At 45.3% G+C, this 16190-nt stretch overlaps 1 protein-coding gene across 1 annotated transcript; it reads left to right on the forward strand.

Annotated features, from left to right (window-relative positions):
- The first annotated feature begins 9261 nt into the window (after window positions 1-9261).
- LOC115910462 (C-type lectin domain family 5 member A-like) lies at window positions 9262-16133 on the forward strand. The gene is made up of 7 exons (XM_030960640.1): window positions 9262-9380; window positions 11411-11485; window positions 12058-12144; window positions 13569-13628; window positions 14188-14330; window positions 14976-15085; window positions 15639-16133. The coding sequence occupies exons 1-7, from the start codon at window positions 9299-9301 to the stop codon at window positions 15778-15780; spliced, it is 699 nt and encodes a 232-aa protein (XP_030816500.1). The 5' UTR covers window positions 9262-9298; the 3' UTR covers window positions 15781-16133.
- Window positions 16134-16190: the final 57 nt, after the last annotated feature.

The raw sequence follows: 16190 nt of genomic DNA on the forward strand, positions 1-16190 counted from the left end.
TGGGTTTTCCAAGGCATTCAGTGTTGAGGGAAAAGTGGCAAAGTCATCTGAGCCTGTAATTCCGTTGGATCATCCTTCCATATAGAAGGCAGATAGATGGCATTTCACTGTAGCTGCCATGAATTTGCTGTCTTCCCTTCCTTGCTGACCTGCTGTTCTGGTTTAATTCCTGCAGCCTTCATGGCGATCTCCATCTTCAAAATCTTTCCTAATAAGGGCTCTTGTGGATAACTGTTGGATTTTTTTCAGAGATGACAAAAATAAATAGAAATTACTTGGCAGAAATAGCCCTGAGATATCATCACTGCTTTCACATTCCCCTGCAAAAACAAGTAGATCCATCAGACACAGGTAGCATCCTCATCCCTGTGCCATTTGAAAGCAGATAATGAGAAAATTCTCTGTGTAAGAGGGCAACCTACAAAATGCTGAGAAGAATCCTCTGACTCATGCTCAGCTGGAGCCACCCTCAGACTTTCCATGATGCAGTCTCACAGAGGAAAGAAGCACTGATAATTTACTTTCTTGAAAAGCCCAATCCATGCATCATGATTAGTTTCTCTATGTATTGCCATTTTTTAACCACATTTGCCAAGAAAATGAGGTGGCTGCTTTCTTGTCCATCTCGGCACATTGGCCTGTCTGTCTGGTTGAAATGAGATGATCTTTAAGGTCCTCTCCAACCCAAACCATTCTATGATTTTATGAGACTGTCTTCCAGTTTTTGGGCATTTTTACAGCACAGATAAGTGATTTGGGGAGTGAGGTTGGGAGGGGTATCACAATATGGAGAAGTTCTGGGAATCCATGTCACTGAGTTGAAGATAACGTGCAGCGGCCAGCGCGGTTGCAGCAGTGGGTATTTACAGGATGTCAAATACAGATCTTCAGATAACTGAGCTGTGAGGACACAAAGGCTTAGTGACCAAGCTGTTAGAACACTTCTGTCTCTGAAACCTCATTACAAAACTGTTGTCTGTAAATAACAACCTTTCTGGAATTGAATGCTTTCTGCATAATTGCACTTCAACCACTGCTCCTGGGAGGGTGTAACTGCAGTACATCAAATGCACAGCCATTGCAGAGCCCACATCAGTGACCTTCAAAAGCAGTGACTCTCCTGATTGCTCCTGATCTACTGTGCAAGGATTTACCAACAGGCATCAATTTCTGCAACTCTGGGTGTGCCTGTGCCCTCCTGTTTGCTATGTAAGACAAGTAAAGCCAATTTATCAGGCTGGGAACTGCTCATCTTTGACCCTCCCTGTGCTTCCAGTGCTCTGAGCTTTCAGGTGACAAGTCAAGTCTGTCCAGAAAATGGCTGTGTAGACACTGTTTATATTGGTTCCAAAATGCCTTTAGCCATCACCTAGGATGCCCCTGCCTTTAGCAGTATTTTGGCACCCCTTTAAATCTTGAAAAGGGAAAGGAAGAAAAACAGCTGCAGTCCTACAATTCCCCATTCCGTAAATATCCCTCACATGCTGATGTATCTGTCCCTGCTAACCCACTTAGCAAATTACTTATTATAAAGAGAATCTCCACCTCTCTATCCTCAGGTTTTTGGGCATCCATGATTTTCAGCCTGTGAAGAAGGAAAGGGCTTTTCACATCTGCAGTGGGACAACTCCTGGAACAGGAGGATTTGTGCAACACAGCTATGGATAAACAAGCCCATAGCAATGAAAGAGCTGAGAAATTACATTAAGTAAAGGTGAAGTCATTTCACAAGGCAGCTTGTGAAAAAATCTCCCTTATTCCACCCCCTTTCCTTCAGGATTGCATATGTTATTCAACAAGGAGCTTTACAGCTCTTCTGCTGCTTCCATATGATCCATAGGATTTGGAAGAAGTAGTCCTGCAGATGTGTGGCAAAAGGTGAGTCAGCTTGGCACCATCTTCCACAAGGGCTATAGCTTTTTGAAATATAGAGGATCTGGGATGGATTCATGGAAAAGAGGGCTGTCAAAGAAATGAGTAGCTGAATGTAAGGATATTTTTTAGCCTAGTTACAATAGTTTCAAGTTACCACTCTGTTAAATACCTATTTGGGTATCAGCCTTCAGACATTTTTAAAACCAATTTCTTTTTAATTTTAATTTTTTGTTAAAATTTGTCCTGAAAGAACAGAGGTATTAAATAACCTCACCAGAATGCAAATACTGTGAAATGATACATTGCTTCAACTGGCTCTATATAACAGTATTCTGCTGCTTCCTGCACTGCAACAGGGAGTTGCTGAGCTGGGGAGGTGTGGGGTGGAAGTTGGCTGTGAGTCGGGGATGTGTGTGCTGCCAGCAAAGGATCTCAGCAGTGGAACAATCAGAGAGTACTGGGCATAGCATTTTCCTTCTTCTTCACCTTCTGAGTTTGTTGCATGTCATCATAATCCCCAGAGAGAAAACTCAGTGCAACTTCACTGCTTTCCTCTCCTGTCTGTCTCTGTCTTTTGCCTGAGGCAGATACTCAGAGGTGCCACTGCATCCTGTAGTTCTGACTCTCTTTCTTTTCACACTTGGCTCCTGTAGGAGCATCTAGTTTTCTACAGGAAGCAGATTTTATCTTCCTCCCTCTTCTCAGGTCATCTATAATTTTAAAATCTTCTTTGGCATTCTGCTCACTGCCAATCTGTGGTATCTTCCTGCACATCTCTCCCACGCCCCTTAGCAGTGCCATGCAAACACCACCACATCCTGTTCCGCCCAAGAGACCATGCAACTCCAATCCTTGTCACACAGCCAAACCACTTCTCCTTGTAATTCCAGGAGAGTTGCACATTCCAGCAGTGTCTCAGTTGCATCCTCCAATCTCACACTCTTCTCCATGTGAGGAAAGGATTTTCTGCCTAAATGTGGAGAACAAGCCGCAGTGAAAATTTCTCCCATGGGCAGCTCTGCAAGATGCAGATTCTGTTTTTCACTCCCCACTTCATGATTAGTTCTGTCTTTGATTCATCTCCCGGAGGGGCCAGTCTCTGAGTTTTAATATTCCTGTGCTGTACTAACCTCCAAATACTCAATTTGCATTACTGTATTCCTCAGCCCTGGTTCCCCCCAAAAAGAGTCTTGGGCCTCTCTGGAGCCGCCAGTATAAAAAGTGTCAGCATTTGATTAGAGAACTGAATTAAGAAGACAGGATATACAGCCCTGTCTAAAGCAGGACTGTCAACAACATGACCTGAGATCCAAGCAATCTGTATGCAATTTGATCTCTTTAAACCCTATGCCAGAAGATCAGATCAGGTAACTCTCCTTCTCTGTTGTTCATCTGTTCTTCCAACACTTGCCCCAGAAAAACAAAACAAACGGCGTTTCTACATTTCCCTGCAAGTTAATAGGAATAAACTACCATGTCCTCCAGAATCCACAGATCTGGGATAAGTTTTGTAATGGATTATGCAACTGGGCAAATTGGAGATGTCCTGACAGAACTGGTCAGAAACCTGCTGAGGGTTATTGTTTTTATGTCATTAGCCTGAAAGGTCTCAGGCAGCACAAGAGATGATGCACTCTTCTCCAATGACTCACTCTCACCAAGGTATAGCATATGGAGCAGAGGCATTTTTCTTATTCTACTCTACCAGATTGCTATCACAGGACCCCTTTCCATGTGCCACAACAGCTTCCTCTGATAAGCCATGGCATTAAAACTTAGCCTCTTTCCTACAAATTTGTCCATAACCCTCCCACCACAATGGCACAGTCGGGGTTCATTTTAGAATCTGCAGTGGCAAGACAAGTCCATCAGAAGAGCCCCTTTTCCTTGGTGAGGAGAGCCAACATTCACCCACCCTGAGGAGTACTGGGTAGGAGGTAAACACTTGGCTGCCTTGTTTTGGGTCTGTAGGACAGAACAGCTGTTAAAAATGTTAAAGGATGTATATGAGATGGCTTAGTACAGTTTCACTCAGGCAGGCTGCCAGGGCATGTTATGTAAAAGTGTTGATCTTTCCTACATTTTAAATTGAATATAGAACAGTTGGGTTCCAGCCCTCCTTCCTGGCAACAGGCCCAGCTGGCACTTGCATATAAACTGGGCTTCTCCTAACTGCCCAAGGTATCAGCAAGACTTGGAGACTGAGAGATGATGTTGATGTTCTTCCCAGGAATCAAGAGAATGCTCTTCCTCTTGTTCCTCCCATGCTTTTGTTCTGGCCAGCTTGCATCTCCTCTGATGCTTTTCCCCACCTTCCTGGATCCTTCCAGCGTGTTCTACCTCTGCTGGGAGCACAAGGAACAGGAGCTGATGGGGTTGAGCTGCACATCCACACTGGGTGGATGGCATGTGGATTCAGCCCTCATGGAGAGCTGCCTGGATCTGACATTGTGAGAGGAGGTGCCTTCTAAAATGGCAGCATCTGCTTCTCTGTAAGTTGAACAGATTTCCTCTTCACCCCCCTTTGCCAAGGGTCACGCTTCAAGTATGTTGGAAAAAAAGGTATATTGAAAGGCTAAGAGGACTGGGAATCTTCAGCCTGGAAAGGGAATTGGGAATTGTTCAGCCTGGAAGACGCAGAAGGCTTTGGGGTAACCTCATTGTGGCCTTCCAGTGCCTGAAGAGAGCCCACAGGAAAGATGGAGAGAGAGTCTTGACAAGGGCCTGGAGTGGCAGGACAGGGGGCAATGGCTTCACATTGACAGAGAGGAGGTTTAGATGGATATGAGGAAGAAATCATTCCCTGTGAGGGTGGTGAGGCCCTGGCACACTGAGATATGTCAGGTACAGGATAGGACATCCTTGGGAATTCTTGTTTTTTCCACTGTCAGGCAACCACTAAGTATAGATGTCTGATGTTAAAGCAGCTGGAGTTTAGAGGGGGAAAAATACCACCAAGGCTGCTAAAGAAAAACCAGGCTGTTTTGTTTTGCTTTAAATATAAAAGAGAAACAGCTTAATTTTATCCAGATACAGAGAGAAAGAGTTTATACCAGTTTCAGTGGTTTTACTTTGTTCAGCTGTTTTCAGTTCCTCTTTCACACAACAGTAAAATATATGTTGCACAAAATATGTCACAATGTTTGTCTAAAAATGGGTAAACTTTGGAGGGAGTGAGGTAGCTAGCCTTCCTTATGGTCATGAGTCGGTTGCAAAATAATTCTTATTAAAACCACTTTTTAAATCTTTCTTGGGTTGTGACCCAGACAGGGACCTTTTGGCTGTGAATTACTGCAGGAAAAAATGGAAGAAACACTTCTTCTTATTTGTTTAATAATGATTTTTAAAAAGTGATTTGGGGTAAACCCAAAGCATTTAATTTCTCCTAAAAGAACATCCTGAAATGAAAAATTGAAATGTTTGATTGCAAAAGTATTAAACATTCCATTATTTTCAGAAAATATATTTAATGTTAACAATGATTTTTTTCCTCCTTGGTAGCAGAAACTCTTTGTTTATATTAGAAAATAATTTTGGTCCCAAAAAAGTTACAGGTTTTTTCAAATCTGTTACATATCAGAAAATATCTCCCAATTATTATAGGGCTGGATACAGTAAGGAAGCACATTAAATCCAGAAAAAATCACATTTGCTTAGCTGTCAAGCACATCCACTGAACCCAAGGAACAGATAGTTTCAGGGAAAGACCTCCTAGGTACTGTAAGTGGAATTTTAGTGAGGTTTTCTATTTCAAATCTTCCTTATAAGCCTCTCTCTCTCACATTCTTGGTTTTTGTTTTAATTTTCCTTTTTACTACAATGAAATAAAAGTCATTATCTGGAATTGCCAAGGGGTGAAAAACCAGCCCAGAAGGCTTGCTTTCACAAAGGAGGGTTGTTTTTCCAAGTGTTTACTGCATTCTTCGTTCATAATGTATATTTCATTTTAAAATATTTTATCTATTTCAGAATAGCTGTCTTGCAGACAACTAATCTTTGAATTTGGATCTTGTAATGAAATCTTTACCAGATCTGTTTTCTTGATGAGGTACAGAGACACATAGGACTCAACTGACCCCAGAAGATTCTTCACTTCTGACCTGAGGCTGCACAATGTAAGTATTGGACAAGAGCCTAGTATGTTAAAAATCTCTCTTTCTTCTGTCTTTCTTGGTCATGGGCACTGTGAGTTTAGGATTGCAGAGGCCAAAAGATGGACATGACTCATCTTGGAAAAATGGAAATAGAGCTGGCAAGAGTAAGAGTGAAGTGGGAGTGTGAGGGCTTCTCTGTTAGGAAAATGCTGTCAGATATTACCCATGCCCTTAGCTAGTGTTTAGGAAGCCAAATTCATTAGGTGCTAAGGAATTGCAGCAGAATTATTAACACAGACATGCAGGGCCATTGTCCCACCCATATAGACCCACATGAAAATATCTTTAAATTACTGAAGATATTTACCCATCATAGTTTTGTGGGAAATGCACAGTACCACAGAGAAAAAATGGGTATACATTTAAGTGCTGAAAAGTGTGGCTAAGTGCTCAGAAATACAATACAAACTACCCTGTGTTCTATCTCCAGTATTAAGTTATGCAGCATCTCAGTATCACATAAAAGGATTTACAAGGGGAGCTGGATCCCTGTTTTAACTTCTCCCCCATGGTATTTGCACCATCCTTGTCAAATGGAGTTCAAAAGCATCAACTCAGTGGGGTATTGCACCTTCTGTCTTCAAACAGCACCAGCCCACACAGTCAGCACTCCCTCAAGATGCAGCAGAACCTGCTGATGAGCGTAGGCAATATTCCACAGGAAAGAGGAGCACTATTTTTATGGCAAAATTTGTGGGATTGATGCTATCATGTGCTTCTCACTCCAGAAAACCAGCAACAAAAACCAAAAAAGTTGATTTAACTCAATGGATGTTTCCTACACTCAGTCCATGTTACAACTGTCAAAATAGCAATGCAATTCCCTAATAGAAAGGAAAATTCCGAATGAAAAAAGGAATTGAGACTTGGTGGAGCTGAAAAATCACAGAATACTTTGGGTTGCCCTGAGAAGCTGTGGCTGTCCCATGCCTGGAAGTGCCCAAGGCCAGGTTGGACGGGGCTTGGATCAGCCTGGGAAAGTGGAAGGTGCCCCTGCCCATGGCAGGAGTTTGGAACAAGATGATCTTTAAGATTCTCTTCAATCCATTCCACCTTTGTGGGGATGTGGAATGGCTTCCCAACTTTGTTGTGACAGTAGGCCATTTTTTATACTCTTAAACAAACAAGCTGACATTTATAATTTCTAGTTTCATTCCCCCATTGGATTCCCCCCAAAGGCTTGACAAGGGCTCAAGGGGGAACCAAGGGAATTGTCTTTGATTGCGTACTCCCCTAACTAGGCCAGATGTGGCCTTATCCAGTTTCTGGATATGGAAAGGTAAATACATGTTTTGCCCATAAACAAACACATATAACAATAGTTCATTAATAATTGAATGTATATAACGTTTGGTTGGAAGGTTCATCTAGAGGCAACTTTGGCTCAGGGCCTGTTGTTCAGGCCTCAGTCAGGGCCTATTGTTTAGGCCTCGGTATTTCAGCCTGCCACAGATTTTCTGGACACATCTCCCTGTCAGGTCTGAGGGCCACTACAAACCTTCATTTAACTGCAGTACAAACTTCTGAGTCAGCAACCACCACAGAAACCACTTCACTTCCTCTTCTTTCTCTCACACATTTGATGTTTGCTTGGCTTCTCTGGGCCTGTGATTATGGGACATGAGGCACAGAATACCAGAACACATCCCTGGCCTTTTGAAGAAGCCTCTGCCATGACCACTGGAACCAGAGAGTGTTTCAGATCTGATGGCCCTGAGAGAATATGTCCATAATAGAAAATTGTCTTTCTGTGGAAGAAATAGGTTCAATTAGAATTAGTATTTATTTTATTAAAAACCACTCAACTTTTCCCTATAGTTTGTTTTAAACAAGAAAAGCAATGTGTTATGTTTCTATAAAGGCAGGAATACAGTAATCATAGAATCATAGAATGATTTGAGTTGGAAGGGACCTTAAGATCATCTCATTTCACCTTCCCTGTCATGGGCAGGGACGTCTTTCACTATCCCAGCTTGCTCAGAGCCCCATCCAGCCTGGCCTTGGATACTCCCAGGGATGCAGCACCCACAGCTTCTCTGGGCACCCTGTGCCAGGGCCTCACCACCCTCACAGAGAAGAATTTCTTTCTAACACCCAATTTAAACCCAGTCTCTGTCAGTGTGAACCCATTGCCCTTGTCCTGTCACTCCAGGCCCTTGTCAAGAGTCTCTCTCCATCTTTCCTGTGGGTTCCCTTCAGGCGCTGGAAGGGCCACAATGAGGTCACCCCAAAGCCTTCTCTTCTCCAGGCTGAACAATCTCATTCTCTCAGACTCTCCTCATGGCAGAGGTTCTCCAGCTTCTCAACACTTTGTTGGCCTCATCTGGACTCTCTCCAACAGTTCATGTCCTTCCTGTGCTGAGACTCCAGAGAGAAAAGAGATCACCCCTCAGCCTCCTTTTCTCCAAACTGGACAAACCAAACTGGAATCCTCAGCTGTTCCTCACAGGAACATTTCTTCCAACACTTCCACCAGCTTTGTTCCCTTCCCCTGAACCTACATTCAAGGACCTTCACATCATTAAATTCTGGGGCCCTGGGCTGGTTTTGGTTGGGATAGAGTTAATTTCCTTCATAGCAACTGGTATGGACTACATTTTGGACTTGTGCTGGAACAGTGTTGAGACCACAGGGATGCTTTAGTTCTTGCTGAGCAGAGATTAAACCTCTGTTTGTCATCCCACCCAACCACTGAGGGGGCTGGGGGTGCACAAGGAGTTGAGAGAGGACACAGCTGACCCCAATTGCCCAGAGGGATATTACAAACCTAGAAAGCCAAGGGATAGTTTTGTTTAGGCCGCACTATTCCAGTTGCTGCCTTAAGCACCTTTTGTTCTTCCCAAAACAGGCTGGACCAATCCCTCTTTCTGATGGCCATTTTGACTCCAGAATTCCCTTGTAGAGAAGCAGACAATGTCTGTGAGCTGCACAGAGCCCACAGTGCTCAGGACACAGCAGGGCAAAGTGTTTTGTGTGTGGGTGGGTGAAGCTTTGAGAACTCAAGATACTTCCAATCCAGAACCACTTCCCAACACAGGTGACCTCAGGGAGGCCATGAACTTGTATTTCCTCATGTTACTGACACAAAACCCTGCGCCATCAAAAGATGAAGTAGAAATAGACTTCTCATTAGAAGTTGATGCATGACCGGAAGAGTCAAGAACTTCCTGCTGAAGGTTTGAGAGGGGAGGGAGCTCTGAATCGTGCCCAGCCCAAAGTGTCACTGTCACAACAGCCAAGGGAGGGAAAAAGGAGAAGCGGGAACAAGAATGGCAGAAAAAGTCCTTTATGCTGACCTGAACTTGTCTGAACCAACCAGATCCAGAATCCTGACAGTCCCTGATGGCCAAGGTAGGTCCAGTGCTGGGCACTGAGCTTTCTTTGCATTCTCCACTCTCTCTCCCACATCTGTTGAGAAAGTTCCTTGCAGCACCAAAGTCCCAAAGAGCCCAAGGGAAACATGAGGGCCAGGGCTGGAAAACTGCAGGTGGAGTGTCCAGAGAGGGTTGTTGATATTTACAAAGGCAAGTTGTTGGAAGATCTACTTTTCTCTTGCTAAGGTGCAAGTGTGAGGCAGTGTCTCTGGTTGAGATTAAGAGTCATTTTTTATCCATTTTGGAGAGCATTCCAGAGCAGGACATCCATTGCTGCTGGCCCTGGCCTGTTATCCCCCAGCAGACTGAGATTGCTGCAGCAAACTGCTCAGGATGGTCTGGATGCTGTTGCTGGTGCTCACAGCAGTCTCCTGCACAGCTCTTCCTGCTCCCTGAGCACATCAGGTACTGCCTGGGGGCTTCTCCTCCTGCTCTGGCTGTACCAACTGCTTGTTGAATGCACAAGTCTGAGAAAATGTTTCATGGACAGATTTAGTCTGATTTAGGATCAAACACTTTGCAAAATTCTAACACAGGATTTATCTTTCGTTAATGAGTTTAAAAATTTTGCATAAATGTTTGCACTGGTTTTGCAATATCTGCCATAAAAGTACATCCTAAAAATTAACCGACTTCATAGAGTGTCTCTGTATTTCATTTTCATTTTTCTTTCCTTTCTTTCTAACCCTGCTTTCACTCTGGCAGAAATTATTTCTTGCCATCCAATGCTTGTCTTTTGCACAAAGTGTGAACCCTTTGCATGTCTTTTCACATGGGTGTAGTTACTAACACCCCAGGAAATGGGGTTTTACCACCACTTTCAACAGATGAATGCAGGGCTCAATTGACCACAATGGATGCCACCTGATTACAAGTTCCGTTTTCCTTTGCATTTAACCCATGTATTCCTATTCAGAATTTTGATAGATTTCTAGTAACATTTGGGTGTTTCTCTAGTTGTGCCTTTCAGGGAAACCCCTACCAACTCTTCTGTGTGTTCACTGAAATGATGCACAAGATTTCCCAGATATTTCTCCATCTTCTGAAAAGAGCTCAAAACCCTGACTTCTGTCTTAGCTCTATACAGTCATAAGACCCAGGGGGCTCAGTGTTGCATATCACAATGACTTGGAGAGTTTTACAACATTGCAATGTCCTATTTTTGGCTTTTTACCCACTTTTTATCTCCCTCTGACCTTTCTTTCCTCTCCATATGTTTTCTTCCCTACTGCTCTGTATTTATTACCCGCAGACGATGGAATAGATTCCACTACTCTCCCTATTATCTTGTTAATTTAGATAAAATCTCAAACCCCTCCAAATTTAGCACGATCTGCAGTTTTCAGGCTTTGATGTTTTAGTCATTCTTATCATTCCTGTGAGGATGAACAACCTTAGGCCACCCTTGGCACATTCCTCTCTTTTTGTCAAGATTGACAATGCGAGTGTGTGCCCCTGTGCCCTCTGGTATTGTCTGCCTTGAAAAGAAATTGTTCTGTTCCTGCCTACAGCAAGTGCTCCAAGGGTGAAAGTGTCATCATGGAACATGGAATCAGAATATCCTGAAGGGACCTGAAGGGTCCTGGAAGGGACCCACAAGGATCATCCAATCCAACTCCTGGTCCTGCACAGACACCCCAATAATCCCACCCTGTGCATCCCTGAGAGTGTTTTCCAAATGCTGCTTGAGCTCTGGCAGCCTTGGGGCTGTGACCATTCCTGGGGAGCCTGTGCAGTGCCCCAGCACCCTCTGGGGGAAGAACCTTTTCCTGATATCCACCCTGACCCTCCCCTGACACAGCTCCAGCCGTGCCCTCAGGTCCTGTCCCTGGTCACCACAGAGCACAGATCAGTGCCTATAATGGAGAAAAAGATAATTTGTGCATAGTTAACCACAGTCACATCAACCAGATGCTGTCCTGTGTTCAGCATTTCTCACAATTTCAGTCATTTTTATTTCATTTAAGTTGATTCTCAGCTCTCTCTGTGCTCTGTTCTTGTTCCCAGGCTCAGACTGTACCTACGCAGAAGTGAAAGTGAAAGCCCAAGACACAAACGCTGCAGCAAACTGCAAATCATCAGGTGAGTTTAGCTGTCTGATAAAGTGATGGGAATTTAAACAAGAAGGGGAGAGGGGCTGATCCTGATGTCCCAAACATGCAGTGACACAAAACCATGAGGGGGCAGGAGGATACAATTGTTTGCTTTCTACACTCAGAGCCCGGGTAGCTGAGGTGTTGCATTCTGTGCCCCTAAACACTTGTTGGCTTTCCTGGCAAAGGAATAGAAGGATGTGATGGGCCACACCCAGACCGCCCAAGCCCAGGCTCCTGTCCCCAGCAGCAGGGAAAGTGAACAAAGAGAGGAGGAAGCAGAGGGCAGTCATTGATTGAGAGGACCCTCCTCCTTTTCCCCTCTCCTCAAACCCATGACAGGTTGGGATCTGTTCAGTTCCCTGAGCACAGGGGTCCAGAGCCAGGGAGGAAGCACCAGGACATTGAGCCTGGCTCCAGCCTGCAGATCTGGAAGGCCCCAGATTCCCAGTGGGAGCCTGAAAAGGGCACCTTGGAATGCAGGGGAAAGGGGCTTTTGTCCAGCTGTGCAATAAAACATCCAGCTGTTCCCCTAATCTTTATTTTTCTGTCCCTCTGTAGGTAAAAGCCATTGTTCCAGAAAACATGTTGCCATATTGGTGTTGATAATCCTCGTACTGGTCCTGGCAGTATATTTAATAATCACATGTAAGTTCTTTTGTTAGTGTCATAACAGGCATTTATTTGTGTCTCTCTCCCACTGACTGATGCCCAGGCCATGACACACGAAGCCAGTAGGAACAGAAGTTTGGCTTGAAGGCAAAGGACAGCAGTATCTAGCCAAGCATAGCTGTAAGAGAAAATGTGCGAGAGAATCGAGTGGTTTTGAAAGTTTAAAATTCCAACAGGTAAAAAAGCCCAAATCCCAAGGAAAAACTCCCAACATTCAAATGACAAAGAATTTATTATACAAATGTTTTGAAGAAACAGGTTAAGATTTGATAATGCCTACTGGTAATACAATTGCTAGCAGTGAGAATCCCACACAGTGATGAGCTTTTATCATGAGACCAAGATGTCCATAACACCAAAAATCTTAAAATAATTATGAATTAAAGTTCATTTGAAGGAGGAACTAAATCACATCTTAAAGGAGTTTCCTTAAGATCATAACATATTTTTAGCTACATAAAAAGATAAATTATATTTTGTAGAAAAAAAAATCTTACTTCCATCAGAAAAAAAATTAATAGATCCATTTGGTATTTCCTTTAAAATTTTCAAAGAACCATTTTTAAATTTCAGATGGTTTTGCTTGTTTCTTTCCATCTTTTGGTAGCTGAGAAAGCTTGAGAAGCTTCCACAACCAATCACTCTCGAGTCCCAGACTTTGCCACCTGCTCAGAGATGCACATGGGGAAGACATGGCAAAGCCTTTGATTCTTGGAACTTAAAAAACAGGGCTGGGGGTGGCAAGTCATTCTTCTCTTTCAGGGCAAAGAGTTCAGGATTGATGTCTGACAGTGCCATGACATTTACAAAAACAGCAAAGGGTGGGGCAAATTAAAAACAAATAATAAACCAACAGAAAAAAAAAGGTGTAATTAGTATTTAATGCAGCTTCAAGTCTAACATTGAAGGAGGAGTCCTTAGATTTAGATCTGGGACTGGCTTCAGTTATAGTTCTTTTGTGGGGCTCAGTACTGGCTCAGAATAGCTATGAAACTGAATAAGTACTCCTAAGAAACTTGAGAGCGAGGCAAAACCTGAAAAATGAAATTAAGGTAGTTTTTAAGTGCAAGAGCGCACAGGTCTCACATGTTCTCCAAATAAAAACTGTTGCATTTTGAGTTTTTGCTAAGGTTTAGTTCTGTATGAATTTTCCACAGGGTCTTCTTATACCGGATACAGTTATTAAGATACAACTTGTGCACATGAACTCATGTGTTGCCTTTTCCTCAGTGGAACCTGACCTGACCAATTTACGATTTTCATAGTAGACTCCTGAGCAAAGGGGCAGAGTTTGCATTCTGTGTTGGGTGATGGGGGGGTCAGAGAGATCCAGCAGAGCTCTGACAGTGCCTGGCACAGTGGCCATTCCTTGCAAGCAGAAATTGTGTTCTTATTTCCAGATGGTCCAACTGCAAACAGCCAGCAGGACTCCACAACAAGCATCCCTGAAGAGGCACTAGGTAGGCAATCCTCTGTCATTCCAGAGGCAGTTTCCAGAAGCCTGTGGAATTGACTGTGCAGGGGGCAGGGGAGGGTGTGTGACTGGATTTTGTTGAGAAGGGAAACAAAGAAAGAAAACCTCTCCCATCTCGGGAATACAAACCTGATCCGGGACACTCCCAGGATGAGCTTGGGAAGGCACAGGAAGAACAATCCCTCTGGAAGCCCAGCACTGCAGGGAGCAGGATGGATCATGTGCCTCCTCTGCTTTTCCAAGGCCCCCCCATTACCAGCCTTTGAACTCAGTGCAATTCTCTGTGGCTGTTTAGGAGCTGCTGAGCAAAGATGGGAAAGGCTGGATCATGTTTGCTGCGCTGCTCCCTGTCTGGCTCCTGCCTGCTGATTCTGGGCTGCCATCAGCTCCAGAAGCTCTGGGGGATCCCTGGTGCTCTGCTGACAATTCTCAGCAGGAGCACACAGACGTTTCTGGGGCTGGAATGGTCTCTCTGACCTCTCTTTTGTTGTGGCATCCTTTGGTCAGTGTGAACATGGATTTTACACATCTCTTCCCTTCTGCAGGCTGCCCCCCACCATGGGAAAAACATGGGAGAAAATGCTACATCTTTTTTCCAGAAGAGAACCCAAAGGAGTGGAATGCCTCCCGTGCAGAATGCACAGCCAAGGGCTCAGACCTGGTGGTCATTGACAGCAGGGAAGAGCTGGTGAGATCCAGCTGCTGGGCAGCTGCTCGGGGGGCTGGAGCTGCCTGGCCAAGGGCTGAGCAGTGACACTTGTGCCAGCTCCTGTCCCATGTCCCTGGGCTCTGGGACCTGCTGCCAGCCAAGGACAGCCCAGGCCTGGCAGTGGCAGCAAAGGCCTGCACAGGGAGAGGCCTCCTGGGCCTTGGAGTCCTGTCCCTGGAAGCTTCTGTGCCCAGGCCTGATCCCATGGCAAGGAGCAAAGTCCCTGCCCAGCTGGCTGGGCTTTTCCAGGGATTTAGCACCCAGGCCATGGAGCTTGAACACACACTTCTTTGTGAGAGCCATGGCTGAGACAAAACCTGAAAAGGCTTTGCCACTCCCATCCGAAGGGAAAAGTGTCCCCAGCTATCAAGTCACACCTGTCTGACTGCAATATAAGGGCACCACAGGTGTACTATACCATTTATTACCTTCAGAAGGGGTCTCCAAAAGGGAGATGATCTTCAATAGAAATGGAGAAATGCAATCCTCTGGAGCTGTGGGCAGAGGTGCTGTGGCTGGATGCACACTGCACTCTCTGTGCTGCCTGTTTAGCACTGAGCCTTCTGGGCCTCTGCTCAAGAAAATGGCATTTTCATGTGTTCCCATTGTTGGCTTCCTTTCCAGAATTACCTTAGATCACAATCAAGACATAAATACTACTTACTTGGTCTCACACGCTCTGCAGAGGAGCAGAAGTGGAAGTGGATCAACAACGTGGAGCATGACCCAGCCATGTGAGCTCCTTCCAGCAAGTCCCTGCCATGCAGTGTCTGGGAAGAGGAAAATGCCAAAGGCAGAGCAAAGAGCAGAGAGCCCAAGGGAGATCAGGGACTGTGCTTTGGGGGAAGCTGATTGCTGGAGATGCAGGTGCTTCAGCACAAGCCTGTGCCAAGGAAAGGGAGCCTTGCAGGGCCAGGGAACACAGGGCTGTCCTGTAGGGATGGCAGGAGAGGACACAGCTGGAGTTCTGCTGGGGAAGGAAGGATCTGGCTGGATGCAGCTCCCTGGGGAAAGGAAGGACACAGGAGGCAGGGACAAGAGAGAGGGAGATGTCAGCACCATTGGCTGGAGGGGACCAAAGCCGGGGAATGTTTCTGGATGGGAAAGCATTGCCCAGAACTTTTGTGGAGATGTGGGGAGCAGCAGTGAGGAATGGGAGGGAGATTCCAGCACGGTAGTTCCTGGTCCCAGTGGCAGTAACACAGCTTAGCAGCCAGGCCACGTGCCACTCTGCCTTTCACTGCATGTCAGGAATGTAACCAAATTTGACTTTTTTCCCCTATTCAGGTTCCGTATAGTTGGACCTTCCACTGACTATCTCTGCACAGTCATTGGATTTGGTGAAGTACGAACTGCACCTTGTGGTGAATCCTCAACAACACAAAATATGTGTGAAAAAGCTGCAACAATTTCCAACAGGCATCTGTAGAAGAGCTAAAACCAAGAGGTGCAGGCTGATCTGTTCTGCCCAGCTTCCTATAGGAACCATGGATGGGATGTGTCTCATTTGCCTTGAGCTGCCCAGTCTCTGCTCCCAGGCTCTCCTGCTGCCTCTCTCCAGCCTCGGGGCTGAGCTCAGCCCAGCCTTTCCCTGCTGCTGTCTGAGCCTGGATGGATCCCCTCTGGAAGAGCTGGCCCTGGCACACAGGAGGAGTCTGGCACTGTCTCATGCCAGAGGTGGCACTGCCAGGCAGGCACTGCCAGGGGAGAGGAGTCCAGCCTGGGCACAGGGGTGATCCCAAACAGATCCTGACTCTGCAAGTCACATCCATCCACAGCCTGTGTTCCCAGCCCTGCCTGGGCACAAGGAGACCCTTCCCCAGCTGGCCACAGCCTGGC

This window comes from Camarhynchus parvulus, chromosome 1A (assembly GCF_901933205.1).
Source record: "Camarhynchus parvulus chromosome 1A, STF_HiC, whole genome shotgun sequence".
Lineage (NCBI taxonomy): Eukaryota > Metazoa > Chordata > Aves > Passeriformes > Thraupidae > Camarhynchus > Camarhynchus parvulus.

Coding starts and splice junctions, on each gene's coding strand:
- LOC115910462 (XM_030960640.1), top strand. CDS start 9,299: ATGGCAGAAAAAGTCCTTTATGCTGACCTGAACTTGTCTGAACCAACC. Junction 13,629..14,187: donor CATCCCTGAAGAGGCACTAG/GTAGGCAATCCT, acceptor TCCCTTCTGCAG/GCTGCCCCCCACCATGGGAA. Junction 15,086..15,638: donor GTGGAGCATGACCCAGCCAT/GTGAGCTCCTTC, acceptor TCCCCTATTCAG/GTTCCGTATAGTTGGACCTT.